We start from the raw sequence: 16980 nt of genomic DNA on the forward strand, positions 1-16980 counted from the left end.
TTTGTTACTTAAATTTTTTTCCTTTACAAGAAAAATATAATTTGTTTATTTTTTACTCTAGTGGGAGCTGTAATAATTTGCTAAACTTTTATTCATGGCCTTTACAGTAAATTTACAGTTAACTAATTTCATTTTCATTTTATGCCACAAGACAAACTGTTAAGATTTTTCGCCCCCACTGAAGGCTGTTTATATTTAAGTGATACATACGTCCACGAGTCGTTCTTTTTCTCTTTTCATGTATTTGGCTGAATGTTTGTTTGGTGGTTTCCGTCGTTTCCATTGTTTTTGTGGGGACCATTGGCTGAGGATGAAGGCAGTGTGTACTCGGCTCCTTAGTTTGGAGGCTTTGCAGCCCCTATTACCAAAGGACAGTACATTGGAGATTTTTTGAAGGCCTTTGTTGTGGTTGGGGGCCTCCCTTCAGTATTACGGAGTTTGTTGCTAGCAATCTCTCTGCCTGGAGACGGTGCAGCTTCCACCCTTGTGTTTACTTAGGGCCATCTCCTGTACCTTGGTCAGATGCCCTTCCTGTGTGTTTTGGAGGGCACTGCCTATGCTCCCCTGTATCTACACCTTTGCATCCCTAGACTCGCCTGTTGCCCCTGGTAGGACAGCCTGTCTTTCCCCAGGTTCCGTGTGCCTTCATCCTGGTAACCTCCGGAGTCGCGAAAGCTCCTGAATCTGTTTTGATAATTGGTAAGGATATAAACTGAATTTATTCTTCACTGACGTTACTGTCACCAGTCAACTGTCTCCTCCGGCTTCAGACCCCTTGCGACTCCTAGACCGTTGTTGGACAGCCGTGTGCTGCCACTCTTGTAAATTCAGCGTGTATTCAACTTGGTGCTGGGTTAATTAAATCATCTCAGGATATAAACAATTTATTGTACACGTGAATATCATGAGTTTACGTGATTTAGGATTAAGGTTCTCTTCACCTTTCGTTCTCTTCTGCTCAACTTAAGGTCTTTTTTAAAAGTAGGTTGTTTTCCACCACCCTCCTCAAAACTCTCTTGTGGACTCATTAGGTTAAGATTTATTTGTATTTAATACTTAAGTTTCAGTACTGTATTTTCCTTTCTCTTCAAGTGCTATTGCTTTTTTTTCTTACTGTTTAGTGGTCTTGGCTCCTGGCTTTAAATTTAACCTTTGTGGCACTGGTCATAAAATGAGAAAGAGCCTGTTCATGCCACTTATAATTTTTTAAATAGTTGTGAACAAAGTTCAAAACAATACAGGTACTGTATATGCCGGCATATAAGGCAACATTTTAACCTTAAAAAATCTCCCCCAAAATGGGGGAGGTCGTCTTATCGAGCATAAAAAGCAAACCTTAAATCCTACTGAGATTTTTAATGACAGGCTACCCTCCGAAGTGTCGACAGTTGTGTCAACAGTTAACAACTGTCACAAATACTGACACTAAACAAAACTCCTGTAATAACGGTAAAAACCGTAGGTAATTCAGGTGAATCGCTAGCAACACAACTATGGATATTGTAAACAAAGCAAATATAATTACAGCAATTACCGTAGGTACTTATCATAATTAAATGTCAGGAAGTACACTGGACCCCCGGCAATTCACAGGCTCTAGATTCGCAGCTTCCTATTCTCAGTATTTTTCATAGAGAAATATTCACTAATTACTATATTTTCATATTTTCGTGACTAAATGCACTTTTTGTGATAAAACTATTAAAATACTCAGGTATAAGCATTTTGACAGGGGTCTCTTGGGGTTTGAACTATCAAAATAGATAAAAGTGTTTTCAGAGGGGTGTCAAGCATTCACGGATTTTAGCTATTTGCGGGAGTTTGTGGTATGCATCGCCCACGAATACCGGGGGTCGACTGTATGAAGCATCGTTCAAGTTAAAAGCAGTAAATTTTGCAAAGGAACATACTAACTGCGCTGCAGCACGCCAATATTGTGTATCAGAAAAGATGATTCGAAACTGGAGACGAAGAGAAGACGAATTAAACAGCATGGCAAGGACCAAATGTGCACTAAGAGCAGGGGTTGCACATTGGCCGATACTTGAAAAAGATGTAGCAGACATGGTGTGTGAACGTCGGCAAAATGGATGCGAGACGCCACGAAATACCAAACTGTACTGTATGTATTTTTGCACTCAGGTGAGCTAAATCAAACCCAGATTATTTAATAAAAACTGAGGTTCGTCTTATATGGCGAACATACCTCTAAACCTACATTTTTACCTGAAATATGGAGGTCATCTTATAAGTCAAATTGCCTTATACAAATAATAATATCAATACAGTATGCTAAAACACTAAACCTTTTATATACATACCAGGCGGCTCTTGTTTCTTCGTCCAAGAGGCAAGGCATAGTGAGCTTCATACCACTGCCTGAAAGGAGCTGCATCAATGACAACAATGGCATTCTTCACAAGAGTCTTTGTCCTGACCAGTTCGTTGTTACTGGCATTGTAGACTACGTCAATAATACGGGTCCTTCGGGCCTGACCTGTAAATTAAGAATTGCTCTGCAATTCAATGTTCTTTACAATGGAGCTAGCATTACATGTTATTCCGATTCTTACTGTTCAAAAAAGAAACATAACTAACAGCTAGCTATCATTATACTAACAAAATAAACAAAACATACAAGTGGCATAGTAAAAACAAACCTTCAGATGCCCAAGAAAAGTTTCCAGTGTCCAATCTCAGAGCACGATATTTTTTGCCACCACCTCGAGTTCTCACAGTATGGATTCTCTGAGGACCAAGCTGTCAGGAAACAGAATCAAGAGTCAATTAGTTTTCCTTAATATTCAGTTAATATATACAGTATACTGTAGTAAAATAATGAAACATTACAATCCACTGACTACATCTACAACAGGATTATCTATTTTCATCTATCAGCAGGACTCAAACTGTCCAATCATTCAAATGATGCAGGGTTGGAGGGTTGAAACTTGCAGAAAAATTAGGTTCCACAAAATAAAAATGCTCCATGTAAACAGTTATTCATCAGATTCTCCTTTTTTTATAATGCTAAATGCTCATGTACTTTCTACATAGATTAGGAGATGTCAACCAGTAAAAGTAAAAGCCAACACATAGCCCACAGTCCAAGCCAACATATGGTCTCCTCATGATCACCTGATGCTTATCTCATACAAGATTCACTCCAGTTAGTAATGAATCCCAATTTACTGGAGCTCTGTGTCCAGTGGATTTGCCATACTGAATTAAATATTGCGCATTTCTAAACTGTTGGAGCTGAGTCACAGACAGCCTGTTTGTTGGATGTTTTAATGACCCTGCCCTTGTGAGAATGATTTACCCAATATTTTCCACTGTACCCACATTTGCAGGAAAAAAAATCACAATTTTTAAAAGTAAATTGTATTTTTCTTAACTATACAAACCTGAGGTCCTTTACATTAGGGATTGTTTACGGCGAAGCTGGAAACAGTCGTTAAACTTGAACAAGATGGTTAGGCAGTAACTACCACCAGGTAGGCGGGAATACCCGCCTGTCCTGATGTAAACACTCCAGTTTGCCTTTCGGCCCATGTTTCAGATTGAGGGGTGGAATGAGGCGGGCATAAAAATGTAATGTAAAGGACCTCAGGTTTGTATAGTTAGGAAAAATACAATTCTTTTAAAAATTGTGATTTGTTCCAACAGGATATACAAACCATCGGTCCTTTACATTAGGAAGACTCACTGGTTGGAGGGAGGAATCTGAGTGAGTCTCTTGAACTGGCTGGAGTCCTGCACACCTGGGCTACTCCTCCTGGTCGAAAAAGTGAGGAGGAATACTGTGCCTCTGACATATTGATCAGGGTGTAAGAACTGCAAGATCAAATGTCAGACATCTGGACTCTTTTGAATGAGTGAGGAATCGTAACACATACAAAAAAGGCTGGGAAGAATCTAGAGTCAGGCAGCAAGAAAAAGACCCAAAACAGGGTTTCCTTATTGCCAGAGTCTCCTTCCTCCACTTGCTAGAGGAAGGAGTGGAATTGCTTCTATGATTCTAGAAAGAAAAATAGAATGGGTGCTTGATGTGTAGTCTTACCACATCACATGCCAGTTTGAGTCCCATTCCCATCCCAAAGGAGGAGAAGTAGGAGGACGAGGAAGGAGGAGGAGGAGGAGAGGTCAGTCACTCTTGGAATCCTTCTCACTTCCAGAACCAACACCTTAGGCGAGATGCTACCTGTCCTCTTGAAGGAGCTGGGTAAGAAAACACAACTTGTTGAGCAGCCACCACAGGACCAAGGAAAAAAGGTTCCAAGGGCCTGTGGGCAAGACTGGAGGTAGAAGACCAGAGTGTGGTCTATGAGACCATATCTTGTTTCAAGACCGACAGAAACTTCCAGAATGCGAGGGATGGAGCGAGCCAATGTCTCCGTGAGCTCTGGAGTGGATTGTACTGGTATTGTCGTCACCAGCTGCTGAGTAAATCCTTCCGATTGCTTACGAAGCCAACAGAAAGATGTGTTCTTAGACACTTCTTTCTTGTGAGAGATAGTACTGTACTAGCAAAAGCATTGACGACATCCAAGTTAGGAATGTCGAGCCTTTTCAGAAAGTATCACAGCTCCTAACAGGACAAAGTAATGATTGATCTGGATCATCGATACAAAGTCCAAGCAGGAGGGGATCAGGAAGGACTCGAACCTGGCAAAAGATGCCGACAGATTCAGAGTCCGCTACGACATCCAAGAAGGAGTCAAGGTATTTATCCCCTTCCCCATTCGTCCATCTTCTACACCAAGGCCAGGCACCTCAGTTCCCTGGTACAGCAAGACCAAAAGAAGCTTCCCATTAGTAGCTAAATCTCAATTGAGGGGAAAAATGGTACTTTCAGATGGAAGACTAGGTCGCAAGGGCCTACGTTCTTCACAACTGAATCAAAGAGAAGCACCCCTCGGCAGAGAAGACAAGGAAGTCCTCAACCTGCTGAAGAGCGACTGTGACCCGAGAAGAAGTTCCGTCGACGGCACCAAAAAGTGAAGAAGGATCCAGTCCCTAGAACAGAGCTGCAGAGGACCTCAAGAGATATCCAGCTATATCCACTGCTGCTAACTGAGACAACCTATGCTTGCAAGGGAAGCTGGAAGTCTCTTAGTCCTGAAAAACACAGGGATGTACTGCCTGATGAACTGCTTCTTGTGTAGCTACCACAGGAGGCTGGGTCAGGGAGAACTTTTCTCGATGTCTAAGAAGCAGAGTTATCTTATCAGGCTGGGGGAAAGGCGAGGTCTTCCAGAATCCGTCAATAACTTAGGGTGAGCAGTTTTGTTGAACCCCTAGCAAAACAGATAAATACGGAGGGAAGACGTAGACATCGATGTTTCCCATAAAAACAGCATGCCTCACCATAGCGGTCCATGGGTCAGGTACGAAAGAGTGGGAAAACTCAATAGGGATCCCTCAGTCGAGCAGTCTCTTTGTGAAGAAAAGCATGGAGATAGCACTCTGTCCTGGTCACTCGAACTCGAGGCTGAGCTCACCTGCCAATACATCCCCTCTGGGAATGTATCTGGTTAACAGAAGTATCGAGTGCGTTATAGGACACTCGAGTACCTGCAATGCCAACAGATGAAACGGGGAAAAAAACGATCCCCTCTTGTTTGCTGACGTATGCCACTACTGTGGTGGTGTTGTTCAACGAAACCACTGAGTGTCACAGACCCCATCCTGAAATTCTTGGGAGGCCAAAAGGCTGCTTTGAGTTTCAGGATGTTGGTGAGAAGGTACTTATCGTCTAAGTCACACAACTCACAGACAACAGTCTTACAGGCTGTGCCTATTCCTCGATCGGTGTATCAGTGAGTAGACGCAAGATGCGAAGAGACTATGGAAGCATGTTTGAAGGTTCCTTGTCAGTCAAGCATTAGCCTAAATCTTTCCCCATCCTTCAAAGGGGAAAAAAGGATGGAGGACTGGAAGCAGACCTCCTCCATTCTCTATGATGAGAATGAAGATGAAGCTGACCTGTGGGGAAGCTTCTGCAAGATGACAGGATACTAAGATGATTAGCTCTAGTCGAGCTGGCATTTCCCAAATTGGGAACACGGGAGAGGAGTCAGGATAGAAGTTTGATGAAAAGAATTGTGCCGAGATCCCAAGGAAAGTACAGTAGATGCTTCTCCTGAAGGAATCCATTCCCATGTCAAGGTCGAGCCGAGATGACAAAGACCCTAGGGTTTTGCCCACTGTCCAAGATCAAGACAGTACCCTGGCATGTTCCTTGACTACCCCGGTATCTGGCAAATCTCTGAAAAAGAAAGGCAGAACTGAGTAAGGTCCGTTCCTAAGGGTCAGGCCGACTCAGGACTTATGAAACTAGAAATCCGAATTAGGACAAAGTCCTTCATCTTAGCACCAGAATTGCCCACAGGTTACTGCCTGGTGTAGGAAGACCCACCCCTGGACAGGACCAATCTCCAGAAGGCAGCATTCTCCCCAGGAAAGGTTGCATCCAAGGAGAGAGAGCCTAAAAGTGAAGGACCGTGGATCCATCAGGAGACTGTATGGAGGAAAGCAAGAGGTGTCCTCCAGGATCGCCGCCTCTCGTTGCAAAGAGAATACCCTTCACAGCAAGGAGAAGCAGAGAGTGGTCCTAGTCCACACGAAGCAGTCAGAACAACCTGCAGTCGGTAAGACCCCTCCGAGGCAAGAAGAATTGTACCTGTTGAGGCGGGGGAGAAGCTTGGTGTCTCGAACTGAATGAACTCCTTCTCCGAAGAAAAGGTATGCATCTGGTTGAGAAAGCTCTCGCAAGCAAAGACAGCGGCGGCCCCATCGAAACTCTTGGTCCCTTCGGGAACAGCAAGGGTACGAGTGATGAAGATTATTTATAGAGGGAGCCGCAGTCCTGTCCAGGAGATCCTCATCCTGACGAATTGGTGCAAAGTTTTCTGTGAAAGGAGGGTGATCACAACTTAAAGAGGAAAACCCTCTCTGCTTCTGAAGCGTGAAACTCCCGCACCTCCCTCCCTGGAAGTGAGACCTTAGACAGATCATAAGAAACCCTCCTTGGCTACCTGGTTGTACTACGATACAATCCGGGACCAATCCCAAAAGTACATTCCGGCAGCCAAACTCTGAAGACGCCCATGAGGTACTAGCTTCTCCAAAGATGACAGGTGACCGATGACGACTTGCCATTGCCAGGCTGGCTGCTCCTGTCGTGACAGGAACAGTTGTACTGCCTGCCTGAACCTGCTGATACAAGAGTCCGAGGGAAGACTTTCAATGCCACCGAAAATCTACCAGCTTGCCGTAGGTACTTTATCCTCTGCTTTGGGTGAGATCTGACTTCTCGAGATTTACCACAATCCCACCAGATCTCGGCAAACTCGGAAGCCGATCCTGTCCTGTAGCAACCGTTGAGCAGGAGCTTGCAAGGACCAGCCAGTCGCCGAGATACCTCAGTAGAGGTATCCCACGAGTGGGCCCAAGCTGACACGAGCAAGAAGACCTCGTGAACACCTGGAGAGAGGTCAAGAGCCTGCAGCAAAGTGCCCTGAATGGGAAGACCATCTCCCCAAGGACAAAGCGGAGGTACTTGCCAGAGGACGGATGAATGGGTATATTGGATATATGCATCCTTCAAGTCCACCGTAAGCATGAAGTCGTTTCTCCTGATGAAGCAGCACGGATTGCGCTGTTTCAATCGTGAACTGAGTCTAGCGAAAACGGTTCAAGAGAGAGAGGTCTATGACCGGCCTCCATCCCCTGAGGCCTTCTCTAAGAGAAAGACACGGCTGTAAAAACCTGGAGACTGGTCCAACTGAAATACAGCACCTTGCTCAGCATGGCTTGCACTTTTGCTGTTCAGTGCGGTGTCCTTCGAGATCCTTGGACGTGCGTCATTCGGAGATGGACTGGAGTGTAGGTGAGGGGAGGCCAAGGCTTGAAGGATAGTAGATATCCCTCCCGAAGGACATCCACTATCCAGGTCTCGGCTCCGTGTCGCTGCCATGTTGCCCAATGGCTCGACAGGCAACCCCCCACCTTCAGCAGCTTTTGGGGGGGAATGCCGCCCCTAGCGTTTCCCCTTCTTCTTCTTCTTCTTCCCTTTGCCCCCTTTACCGGATTGAAAAGTGGGCTGAAAGGGGCAGGAAGGACCACCTTTTCTAGAGGAAGAAGAAGGCTGGGTGTTTCCACGGGTCCCCTTCGAAGACTGGGACTTCTTAGGGGCCGAGGAAGTGCCAGCTTGGCCTGAGGGCCTGACCACAGTGGGATGCGAAGACCCGGAGGTCTTGGCCACTGCCTGGTGAACAAGCCGGTCGCTGTCATTGGCTCGGCATTTGTCTACCGCGGCGTCCACCAACTCCCTAAAGAAGAGAGAGGCGGAACCCACCAATGGTCCATTCCTTAGGGTCATTGCCGACTTGGGTCCTACAGACCTGGAGAAGCGAGAGAGAACGGCGTCTCTCTGCTTCAGGACCAGGTTTGCCCACAGGTTTGCAGTCTGGTGGGCGAGGTAGGAGATAGCCCTACCCCCAGACTGGCACAGTCTCCCAAAGGCGGAGTCCTCCCCAAGCACGACAGCGCCCGAGGAAGCAGCTACCTTCAATACTGTGAAGGACCACAGATCGAGCCAGGAGACTGCTTGGAAGGCCGCCATGGCGGTGGCTTCCAGGGTTGCGGCTTCTTGCTGAGAGAGGGAGATGCTCTCTGCAGTAAGCTGCTTACAAAAGTAAGACCTTTATCCAGACGTGTCAGGTCCGGGTCAACCTGTTCAGACAGCAAAGCCCTCTCCACTGGAGTGTAGGAGCGCTTCTGACAAGACGGGGGGCTTATCTTCGGCATTGTTTGTCGATCTAAGAGAACTGTCTTGCCCAGGCAAAGGACTATTCACCTGGTCGAGGACCCCTTCGGCAAGCGTGGACCACGGCAGCCCCACCCAAGCCTTGGGTTCCTTCTTGGGTCCCCAAAAGGATTCGAGGTGCGACGGACAATCCACAGTTAAGGCCGTGGTCCCTTCCCCGAGGTCACTGTGCTGACGAATCAGCACAATAACCTCTGCAAACGTCCTCTGTATCTCGGGGGTGCCCGCATCCTGGGGAAGGGGACACTCAAGTCCTTCCAGAGTGCGGTCCTCCCAATCTACTCTCCCTGCAGGAGGGAGAACCTCGGCAGAACCCCGTGATCCTTCCTGCACCACGCGGGTGTAAGACCTGGTCGAGCTGAGGACCGAGCCAAGTTCATATGCCCACGAGGTAGAACTGGGGAGAAAACTCTGCAGAAATCTTCCTGTCCGACTCGTGCCCCTTGGAAGGAGCCCAAGAGGTAGAGGGGACAGGTGAGGAGGATCGGGCCCTCCCACTGGCCTTGCTGGCAGAACCAACAGGGGCAGCAGGCCGGGAGCGGTCACCAACCCGCAGTGGTGACGGCAACCTGGGTCGAGGAGACTGCTTTCGACTAGGCAAAAGCAGTCTCCCGAGGAAAGCAGAGCGACTCGCGCAAGCCGAGCCGCATGCTCGCCTCCCCCGAGCCAGGCTGGCCATGCGGACGTGGCCGGGGACTGGGAGGAGTCAAGTGCGTGGCTGGCTGGCGCGAGCCTGCGCTGTCCTCTAGATGCACCCGAGTCTTCTTCAAGGCCTTAGCCTCTCGGGAAGACTGAGCAGGGGACCTCTTCTCTGCTTCTCCTGGCGTTCAGACCCAAGGGACCGAAACACTTTCCCGGGAACCTGGCTTGGCACTCACAGAAGCAGGAAGAGTCAGGGCACCTGCATGCCCTCACTCTTTCTCTCGCCCCACGCCGGGGTCTGTACGGCGAGAAGTTTCTCCCGTATCACCCTGGGGTACCCGGGTCTCCTTGGAAACCTGGTGCTGGAGATCACTAGCAACATCGCGCAAGAGTGTCCGATGTGGACCCGCTGGCCTTAGACGCAGGTTTTCTTAGACACAGCAGGGGAGGGTGTGCGGACCATGGTCTGGACGCCCTTGGCTCCCAATGCGAATGACCCAGGGGCCAGAGCAGCGGTTCCCTGATCCGTGGATCAGGAAGTGCCAGCGAGAGATCCCACTGCCTTCCCTGTGGAAGGAGGCGGTCCCTTAGAAGTCTCGGTGCGAGACTTCTTGGGGGGTGAGAGGCACACTTCTTCTTCTTTGGCAGCGAAGCCTCGGAAGGAAAAGTAGGAGAGGCAGCAGACGAAGACGACACCTTTCTTGATCTCTTCTTAGACTTCTCCTTCGCCATCTTCCTCAGGATCGCGGTTAAGTCCCCAAACCATGCAGGCGCAGCTGATGAAGCAGGAGTAACCGGGGGGGGGGCACAGTAGTTGGTGCAACCCTGGCAGCATACGCGGTGCTCGGGCCAGCAGTTACCGGGTTGGGAGCATCCGCACGGCAGCCAGGAACATATGGAGGCGGGGCCGGGAATGCAGGCACGGGTGGTGCGCGAGAAGCCAGGCCAGGCCGAGCCAGGGTTGAAGGTATGGGGAGAGAGTCAGACGATGTGCCGGGCTGGGAGACAGGGAAGCGAGGAGCCGGAATCATTGTCATCATCGAGCCAGGGTCAGCAACAGGGGCAGGAACAGTTACATACAGCATTGTAGACGTCACCATGTAGGAAGGTCCCGGTTGTGAGAGCGGGGCCAGAAACCCAGGAGGCAGCAGTACTGCGTGGTGTACAGCAGGGGCAGCCGAAACCTGGGTATCCAGATGAGAAGCCACCGACACAGGTAGCTTAGCAAATCTCAACATGCTAACTGAGGTGGTGGTGATTATGGTTGCCGTGTGTGTTGTCACTGGAGCACCAGACAGATACGATACCAGACCCTCCAGTGACGGAACACCAGGTAGACCCAGGTGTAGCCAGGCCGAAGATAGGTCTGATGCCTGGCTATCCAACCCAAAACCTGAGGAAAAAGTCGGGTTAGGCTGGGAAGTCTCTGCTCATTCTGGGGGAAAAAACTCCCCCCAGAAAGAGAAGAGACCTCCGAGAGGATTTCCTGATCAACCACCCCCCCAACGCCCTTCCACACCCGATGAAACGAATGAGGAAGGGGAGGGGGAGTCCTCACCCGAGGGAGAGGGACCAAGCAGGGGAAGTTCGCAGGGGAGAAACAAACCTGACACATTAGCCACCACTGGAGTCGTCGGGGGCGTGTTACCCTCGGACGATTCCTAGGCTAGCTTACGATGGTAACGTCTCCTCCCTTCGAACCTCTTCCATTGCTTGGGAGACCAAGAACAACACTCACTACAAGGAGCATCGCGTGAACACACACGCCCCCTGCAAGATGGGCAGGGAGCGTGTGGGTCCGTGTCGACGCTGGATCTAAATGAGTTACATTTCTTGCCTCCTACCCCAGGACACACACACTGGGGATAGGAAGGCTTAGAAGGCTTATCAACATTCATGCTTGGAAAAAAAAGGAAATTTCCCACCAAAAAGTAGAAAAAAGGCAGTCAAGCAGGGAGCGAAGAACAACGTCCGTGCGCTACGACGGCCGAAAGCAAATTGGAATGTTTACATCCAGGCAGGCGGTACCCCCACCTCCCGAACAGTAGTTAACTGCCTAACCACCTTGTCTGAAGTACAACGGCCGTTTCCAGCCTACGCCTGAAAGTAATCCTAATGTAAAGGACCGAGGGTTTGTATATTGTGTCAGAACAAATTAAAACTCACAGCTTACCTTGGTCATCGCCGGGGGGCGACCAAGCTCGAACTTCCTCTTCTTACGGGGTTGGACTCGCTTGCCGCCAGTGGCACGCCGTTTATGCCAGTGATCTCTTGATATACCTGAAAACAAGAACAAAATTCTTGAAATGACGTGTTAGCCAAACGTCGTATCAGTGTACTTTTGCAGTTTCCCTACCTAACGTGAAAAATGTTTAAATAAATATTTTGCCAGATATACAAACCAGAGCCTTATACAGAGTATTCCTCAGTGTGAGCTGGAATTGGCCATACAACTCAGCAGCAAGATGGTAACTGGTGGTAGAAGGTTGCATGGGGGATTACCCTGTGGTAGGCTAAGTTTGGGTTTGTATGATGAAAGACGGTCTGTGTGAATTGATTGTTCCGTTTTTGTTGTTGTGATGCTTTTTTTATTATGTTTATTTTGTGTTTTTGTTATGAATGTCTGATGTAAGTTTTCATGTTGTTTTTTTTTTTTTTTACTTGGTTTGCTTGAGAGTGGTATTGTAGAGTAGACTCCCCTTCACCTGAATGCCCATAGTGCTTGGATTGAGAGAACCTGGTTGAGAAAGTGAAGGAAACAAGGCCTTTATTTCCCTTCTGAGTGCTTGCCATACTTTGCAGCAAGTACTATTTACAAATTAGTTGTGTGAACCAGAGGCTGACTGATTCAAGTTTGCAGTAGAAAATGATAATACAAGACACTATAAACTGATTGTTATAGATTTGTTCCAAGGAAATCAAAAACACTGAGAAAGGAATCACAGTGTGAAGCAGGTTACAGTGAAGTTGTGTACAGAATTCTACTCAAAGAAAAGCATGTTTGGTTCTCAAATGATCTTTGTTGGACAATCCCAAGTAGACTTTGAAGACTGACCTTTCCATTTTGAGGATTAAGAAATAAAATTAGATTAGGTTCTTAAAATTATTGGGCAAAAACTATAATAAGTTAGGTTAAGGAACTAAGGATAGGTTTTGGTGATCTACAGTATTAAGTTAGGCTAAGTTTAAGTATAGGAAGATTGTTTTGGTAAACATTAAGAGTAAGTAGGAAATAAGTGTAATATTAAGGAAATAAATTAGGTTAAGGAAAATCAGAGTTTAATTTAATAACCTCCAAAACTGTTCCCATCATACTGCCCCAATTGTGTACTATAAAGAGAAAGCCCCTACATAATAATTTGGCGCCCAACGTGGGGCTCTTTGATAGTAAAGTAAAAGTGGGTTGCATAATTGGAGATGGCAGAGGGAGCAGGTTTGGGAGGTGTTGGGTCAGGTGAAGGGGAACAGGGTTGGATGCAGAGGTTGGATAGGCTGACGTGCATGATGATCAGCCTGCAGGATGAGCTAGAGGAAGCCCAGGTAAGGGAAAGTAAATTGGTCGCAAGACTGGAGGCAATGGGGAAGAAGATGGCTGGAATGGCTAAGAGCCAGCCCGGCGTTGGGAAGAAAAGTGAGAACGATGAGGTAAAAGATGCAAAGGAGAAATTCCCTAAGGAAGGAAAGGAGTTGTCAAGTAAGAGTAAGGGAATACTTGCCATGGTAGAGGACAGTATGAGTGAGGTGAGTGAAAGTGATGAGGAAGAGAAAGGTAAGAACATAACAGGAAACACGAAGAGAACACAAAAAGGGAGAGGTGTGTGGAAAGAGGAATTGAAGAAGAATGAAATAGCTAGTAGCAGTAGTAGTAGTGGTGAAGGTCTGAGTGAGGTGGAAGAGAAAGAGGCCAAAACAATGTTCCTGAGGGAGGTTCCCCGCATAGAAAAGTTTGACATCGGGGAGGGAAGAGATGTGTATGAGATTTTTGACGAGTATGAGAAATATTGCAGGCAAAAGTACGGAGAATGAAAACGTGTGGATGAAGCGGCTGGGAGAGTTCTTGGATGGGCGGCTGAAGGTGTGTTATAGGAGTACGTGTGAGGGTGAGCCTGGGTATGAGTCCGTGAAAGCTACAGTGATCAAACAGGTGAAGAGAATGAAAGGAAGTGTGGTATACAAGAGAGACGACAGGTTCGAGGAGGCCAAGATGAAGCTGGAGAAGCAGTGGGCTTATATGCTCATAGATTGGAAGCATTGGCCAGAAGACAGTATGGAGAGGAGGGAACTGAGGAAAACCAGCACCTCATCCGGAAGTTCTTGGCCACTATCCCTGAGATGATTAGGGTCATATTAAATGAGAAAGAGAAAGATCGAAAGTGGTGGTCAGGAAAATGTTTGGACTGGGAGGATGTTTTGGAGATCTTAGAAGACATGAGAGTAGATGAGGATGAAGTAAAGGAAATGTATGCTGGGACGGAGGTAGTGAATGGAAGGACATATAAAGATGCTGTGGTGAGTGAGTAGTTAAGTGTGATGCGAGCTTTGCTGGAAGAATGTAAGAAAGACCGGACAGAGAGAGGAAGAAAGAATGTGCGAGTGAATGTGGGAAGTAGCGGGAAAAGGAGCTTGAGCAGAAGCCGAGAGAGGTTTAGGAGTGGAAGTGTGAGTAGAGTAAATGGAAATGTGAAGGGAAGTCGAATGGGAATGAGTAGTAGTGAGGGGTGTTACAGGTGTGGAAGGACCGGTCATGTGAAAGTGGATTGCTGATGGGCCAATGGCGAGTGTTTCGGCTGTGGTAAGAGAGGGCATGTGTTGAGGGATTGCCCACAAGTGAAAGAGTTGAAGTGTTTCGGCTGTGGAAAGATAGGGCATCGAGTGAGAGTTTGCCAGAGTGGAAGGAGAGTAGGAATAAATGGAAGTCGCTGTGGAACCTGTGGAATGAGTGGGCATTTTGCCAGGACGTGTAAGAACCCTCGGAGTAAGTGTGAAGGATGTGGAATGGAGGGTCATGTGAAAGAAGTCTGCCGTACCAAATCCCAACCTCAGGGAAACTAAGTATGAAGGGAGTTTACCGTGGTGAGCCCTCTGGTATGGAAGGGATAGATGTATTGCATAAGAGAAGGATTCGTGAGTTGGAACGTCTGCTTTGGGGAACGAGTACATTGTTGTTTGTGTGTTAGGGTAGAATGTGGTGGAGTGGTAATGAAAGCATTGATTGATACTGGTTGTAGTGGAAATGTAGTTTTCAGAGAGGCATATGAGAAAATAAAAGAAAGCATAACACAGAAGCAGGAATGTGCTGGATATGTGACAGGGATTGGAGGATTGGAAATAAAGGTGTGTGCGAGGTCTGTTGAGTCAGTTACGGCTGCAGGAATAAGGCTGGAGGAGGATAATTTTTATGTTGTGGACAGAGTGAATGAGAAGTTTGATATGTTGCTGGGGTATGCATTTTTGAAGAAAAACAGGGTAAAGGTGTACCAAGAACAAGAAAGGATAGAAATACAAATGGGGAATGAAACAAATGTGAAGTGGTATGTGGAGGAGGATGGACAAGTAAGTTTGAAGATGGTTTCTGGAGTGGAGGTGTATGCGATGGAGGATGTACAATTGCCAAGGGATTCGGGAAGTGTGTGGAGTGTGAAAGTAGGGTGGAGGACTAATGTTGGAGTAGGCACAGAGAGTTTGGAAAAAATGTTTATGTTGGAAGGTAGCTCTGCGTGTTATAAGGCGGGTCACACATGTGTTTGATGGGATTATGGATGTAAAGGACCCAAAGGTGTGTGTACGGGTGTGTGGGAATGTGAAAAAGAAAAGGTGGAGAGGCACACATCTTGGTGATAGATTGGGAAGTTTGAGAAGTGTAGTCGATTTGAGTGATAGTAAGCTACAGTATGCATGAATGAAAGTGTTTAGCAAGATGGATCTGGTAAGGGGGTATTATCAGATGCCAGTGGCAGAGGATTGTAGACCGATAACTGCCTTCTGTTGAGGACAAAAAAACAGTAACAGTTCTGCAATCTCAGTTTTGGATTGGCGAATGCCCCAGCTGTCTTCCAGAGAGCAATGAATGTCGTGCTGAGTGGTTTTCCCACAAAAACATGTTGGGGTTTCTTGATGACATTTTGGTAACGAGTAAGACAGTAGAAAAGCACAAGAGGTTGGTGCGAGTACTGTTGAAGAAGTTAGAAGAAGTTGGGGGTGAAAGTCACTGTGAGTAAGTGTGACTGGTTCATGGAAGAGGTGGAGTTTTTGCGTCATAAGGTGAGTGAGTCTGGCGTATGAAAGGCGGAAAAGTTTGTAAAAAAAGTGAGAAATTTCCCTCAACCCAGGACTGTGTGAGAGTTGCGTGGATTTTTGGGACTGATCGAGTTTGGAAGGAAGTTTGTGGAAGATTGTTGGGGAATTGCAAAGTCATTGTCAGAATGGACAGGCTGCCGGAAGAGTACAGTTGTGAGGTGGGATGAAAGGATGGTAGAAGCATTCGAGAAATTGAAAGAAGAAATGGTGAAGGATGTGGAGTCAGCTTACCCTGACTATAGTGCAGATGCCAGTGAGCTAGAAGTGTGTACGGATGCGAGTGGAGTGTCGATGGGTGGATGTTTGATGCAGAAGCAAGTAGTGAATGGAGTTGAAAGGGATAGAGTGATAGCATATGTAAGTAAGGCATTTAGTTCGGGCAGAGCGAAAGTATTCGACTGTTGAGAGAGAGTTGGCTGCCCTGTGGTTTTGTGTGAATCTGTTGAAGACCGTTTCTGTATGGTGTGAGGTTTGTGGTGCGTACAGACCATCAGCCTCTAGTGTATCTGCACAGAATAAAAGGAGTGGATGCTAGGATTGCATGAACGGTGGAGGTTTGAGTGATTTTGATTTTGTAGTTGAGTACATCCCAGGTAAAAGAAATATTGTGCATGAAGACATGATGTCTAGACTACCTGGGGAAGGAAAGAAGAAGAAAAAGACATAAGACCAGAGTATCTGCCAAGAGGATTGGTAGTAGCATGTGAGAGTAAGAGGGGTGGTGACTCAATGTTTGAAAGTTTGTGGTAAGGATTGAATGATTTGGTAAATGAAGGTTTGAAGGTACAGGTACCCGGATGAACTGAGGGCGGAGGTGACTGAAGAAGTTTGCAAGAGACCTGGATGTTTGGGAGTGTCAAATGTGGAATGGTATCGGAAGAGTCTGAGGGCTATGATGTGTCCTGGAGTAGCAAAATTTCAGGTTTTGGTAGCAGTGAGTAAGAAGTATAAGGTGATTTTGTCCGTACACATTGGTGGTGAGAAACCTATAGTGTATCGAAACCTATAGTGTATCGACATGAGGGAGTGAAAGAGAGTGAGCGTGAGTTGCATCTGCAGTGTTTGAGTGGGGTGCACTATAACTGGGTTGTGGAGAAAAAGAGCTATGAAAGGAAGTATGAGGAGGAATATGTTGAAGACAGAATACCGGAGTTGTTGGAAGTGGAAGATGACAATAAGGAAGTAAATGAAGGATGTCTGGTTAGTGG

The 16980-nt window shown here is 47.0% G+C and overlaps 1 protein-coding gene and 1 long non-coding RNA gene across 2 annotated transcripts in view; one reads left to right on the forward strand and one right to left on the reverse strand.

Annotated features, from left to right (window-relative positions):
- Positions 1 to 16980, reverse strand: part of LOC136856446 (small ribosomal subunit protein eS8-like) — a 192820-nt gene that overhangs the window by 159070 nt on the left and 16770 nt on the right. The window contains exons 2-4 of the mRNA XM_067134329.1: positions 11649 to 11755; positions 2661 to 2760; positions 2322 to 2497 (exon numbers count right to left, since the gene is read on the reverse strand). Coding sequence (XP_066990430.1) covers positions 2322 to 2497; positions 2661 to 2760; positions 11649 to 11755 — 383 coding nt within the window. The remainder of the gene's footprint in view (positions 1 to 2321; positions 2498 to 2660; positions 2761 to 11648; positions 11756 to 16980) is intronic.
- LOC136856447 (uncharacterized) overlaps positions 1 to 16980 on the forward strand; it is a 279926-nt gene that overhangs the window by 68727 nt on the left and 194219 nt on the right. The gene's annotated exons all lie outside the window — the stretch shown is intronic.

Source organism: Macrobrachium rosenbergii, chromosome 35, assembly GCF_040412425.1.
Source record: "Macrobrachium rosenbergii isolate ZJJX-2024 chromosome 35, ASM4041242v1, whole genome shotgun sequence".
Lineage (NCBI taxonomy): Eukaryota > Metazoa > Arthropoda > Malacostraca > Decapoda > Palaemonidae > Macrobrachium > Macrobrachium rosenbergii.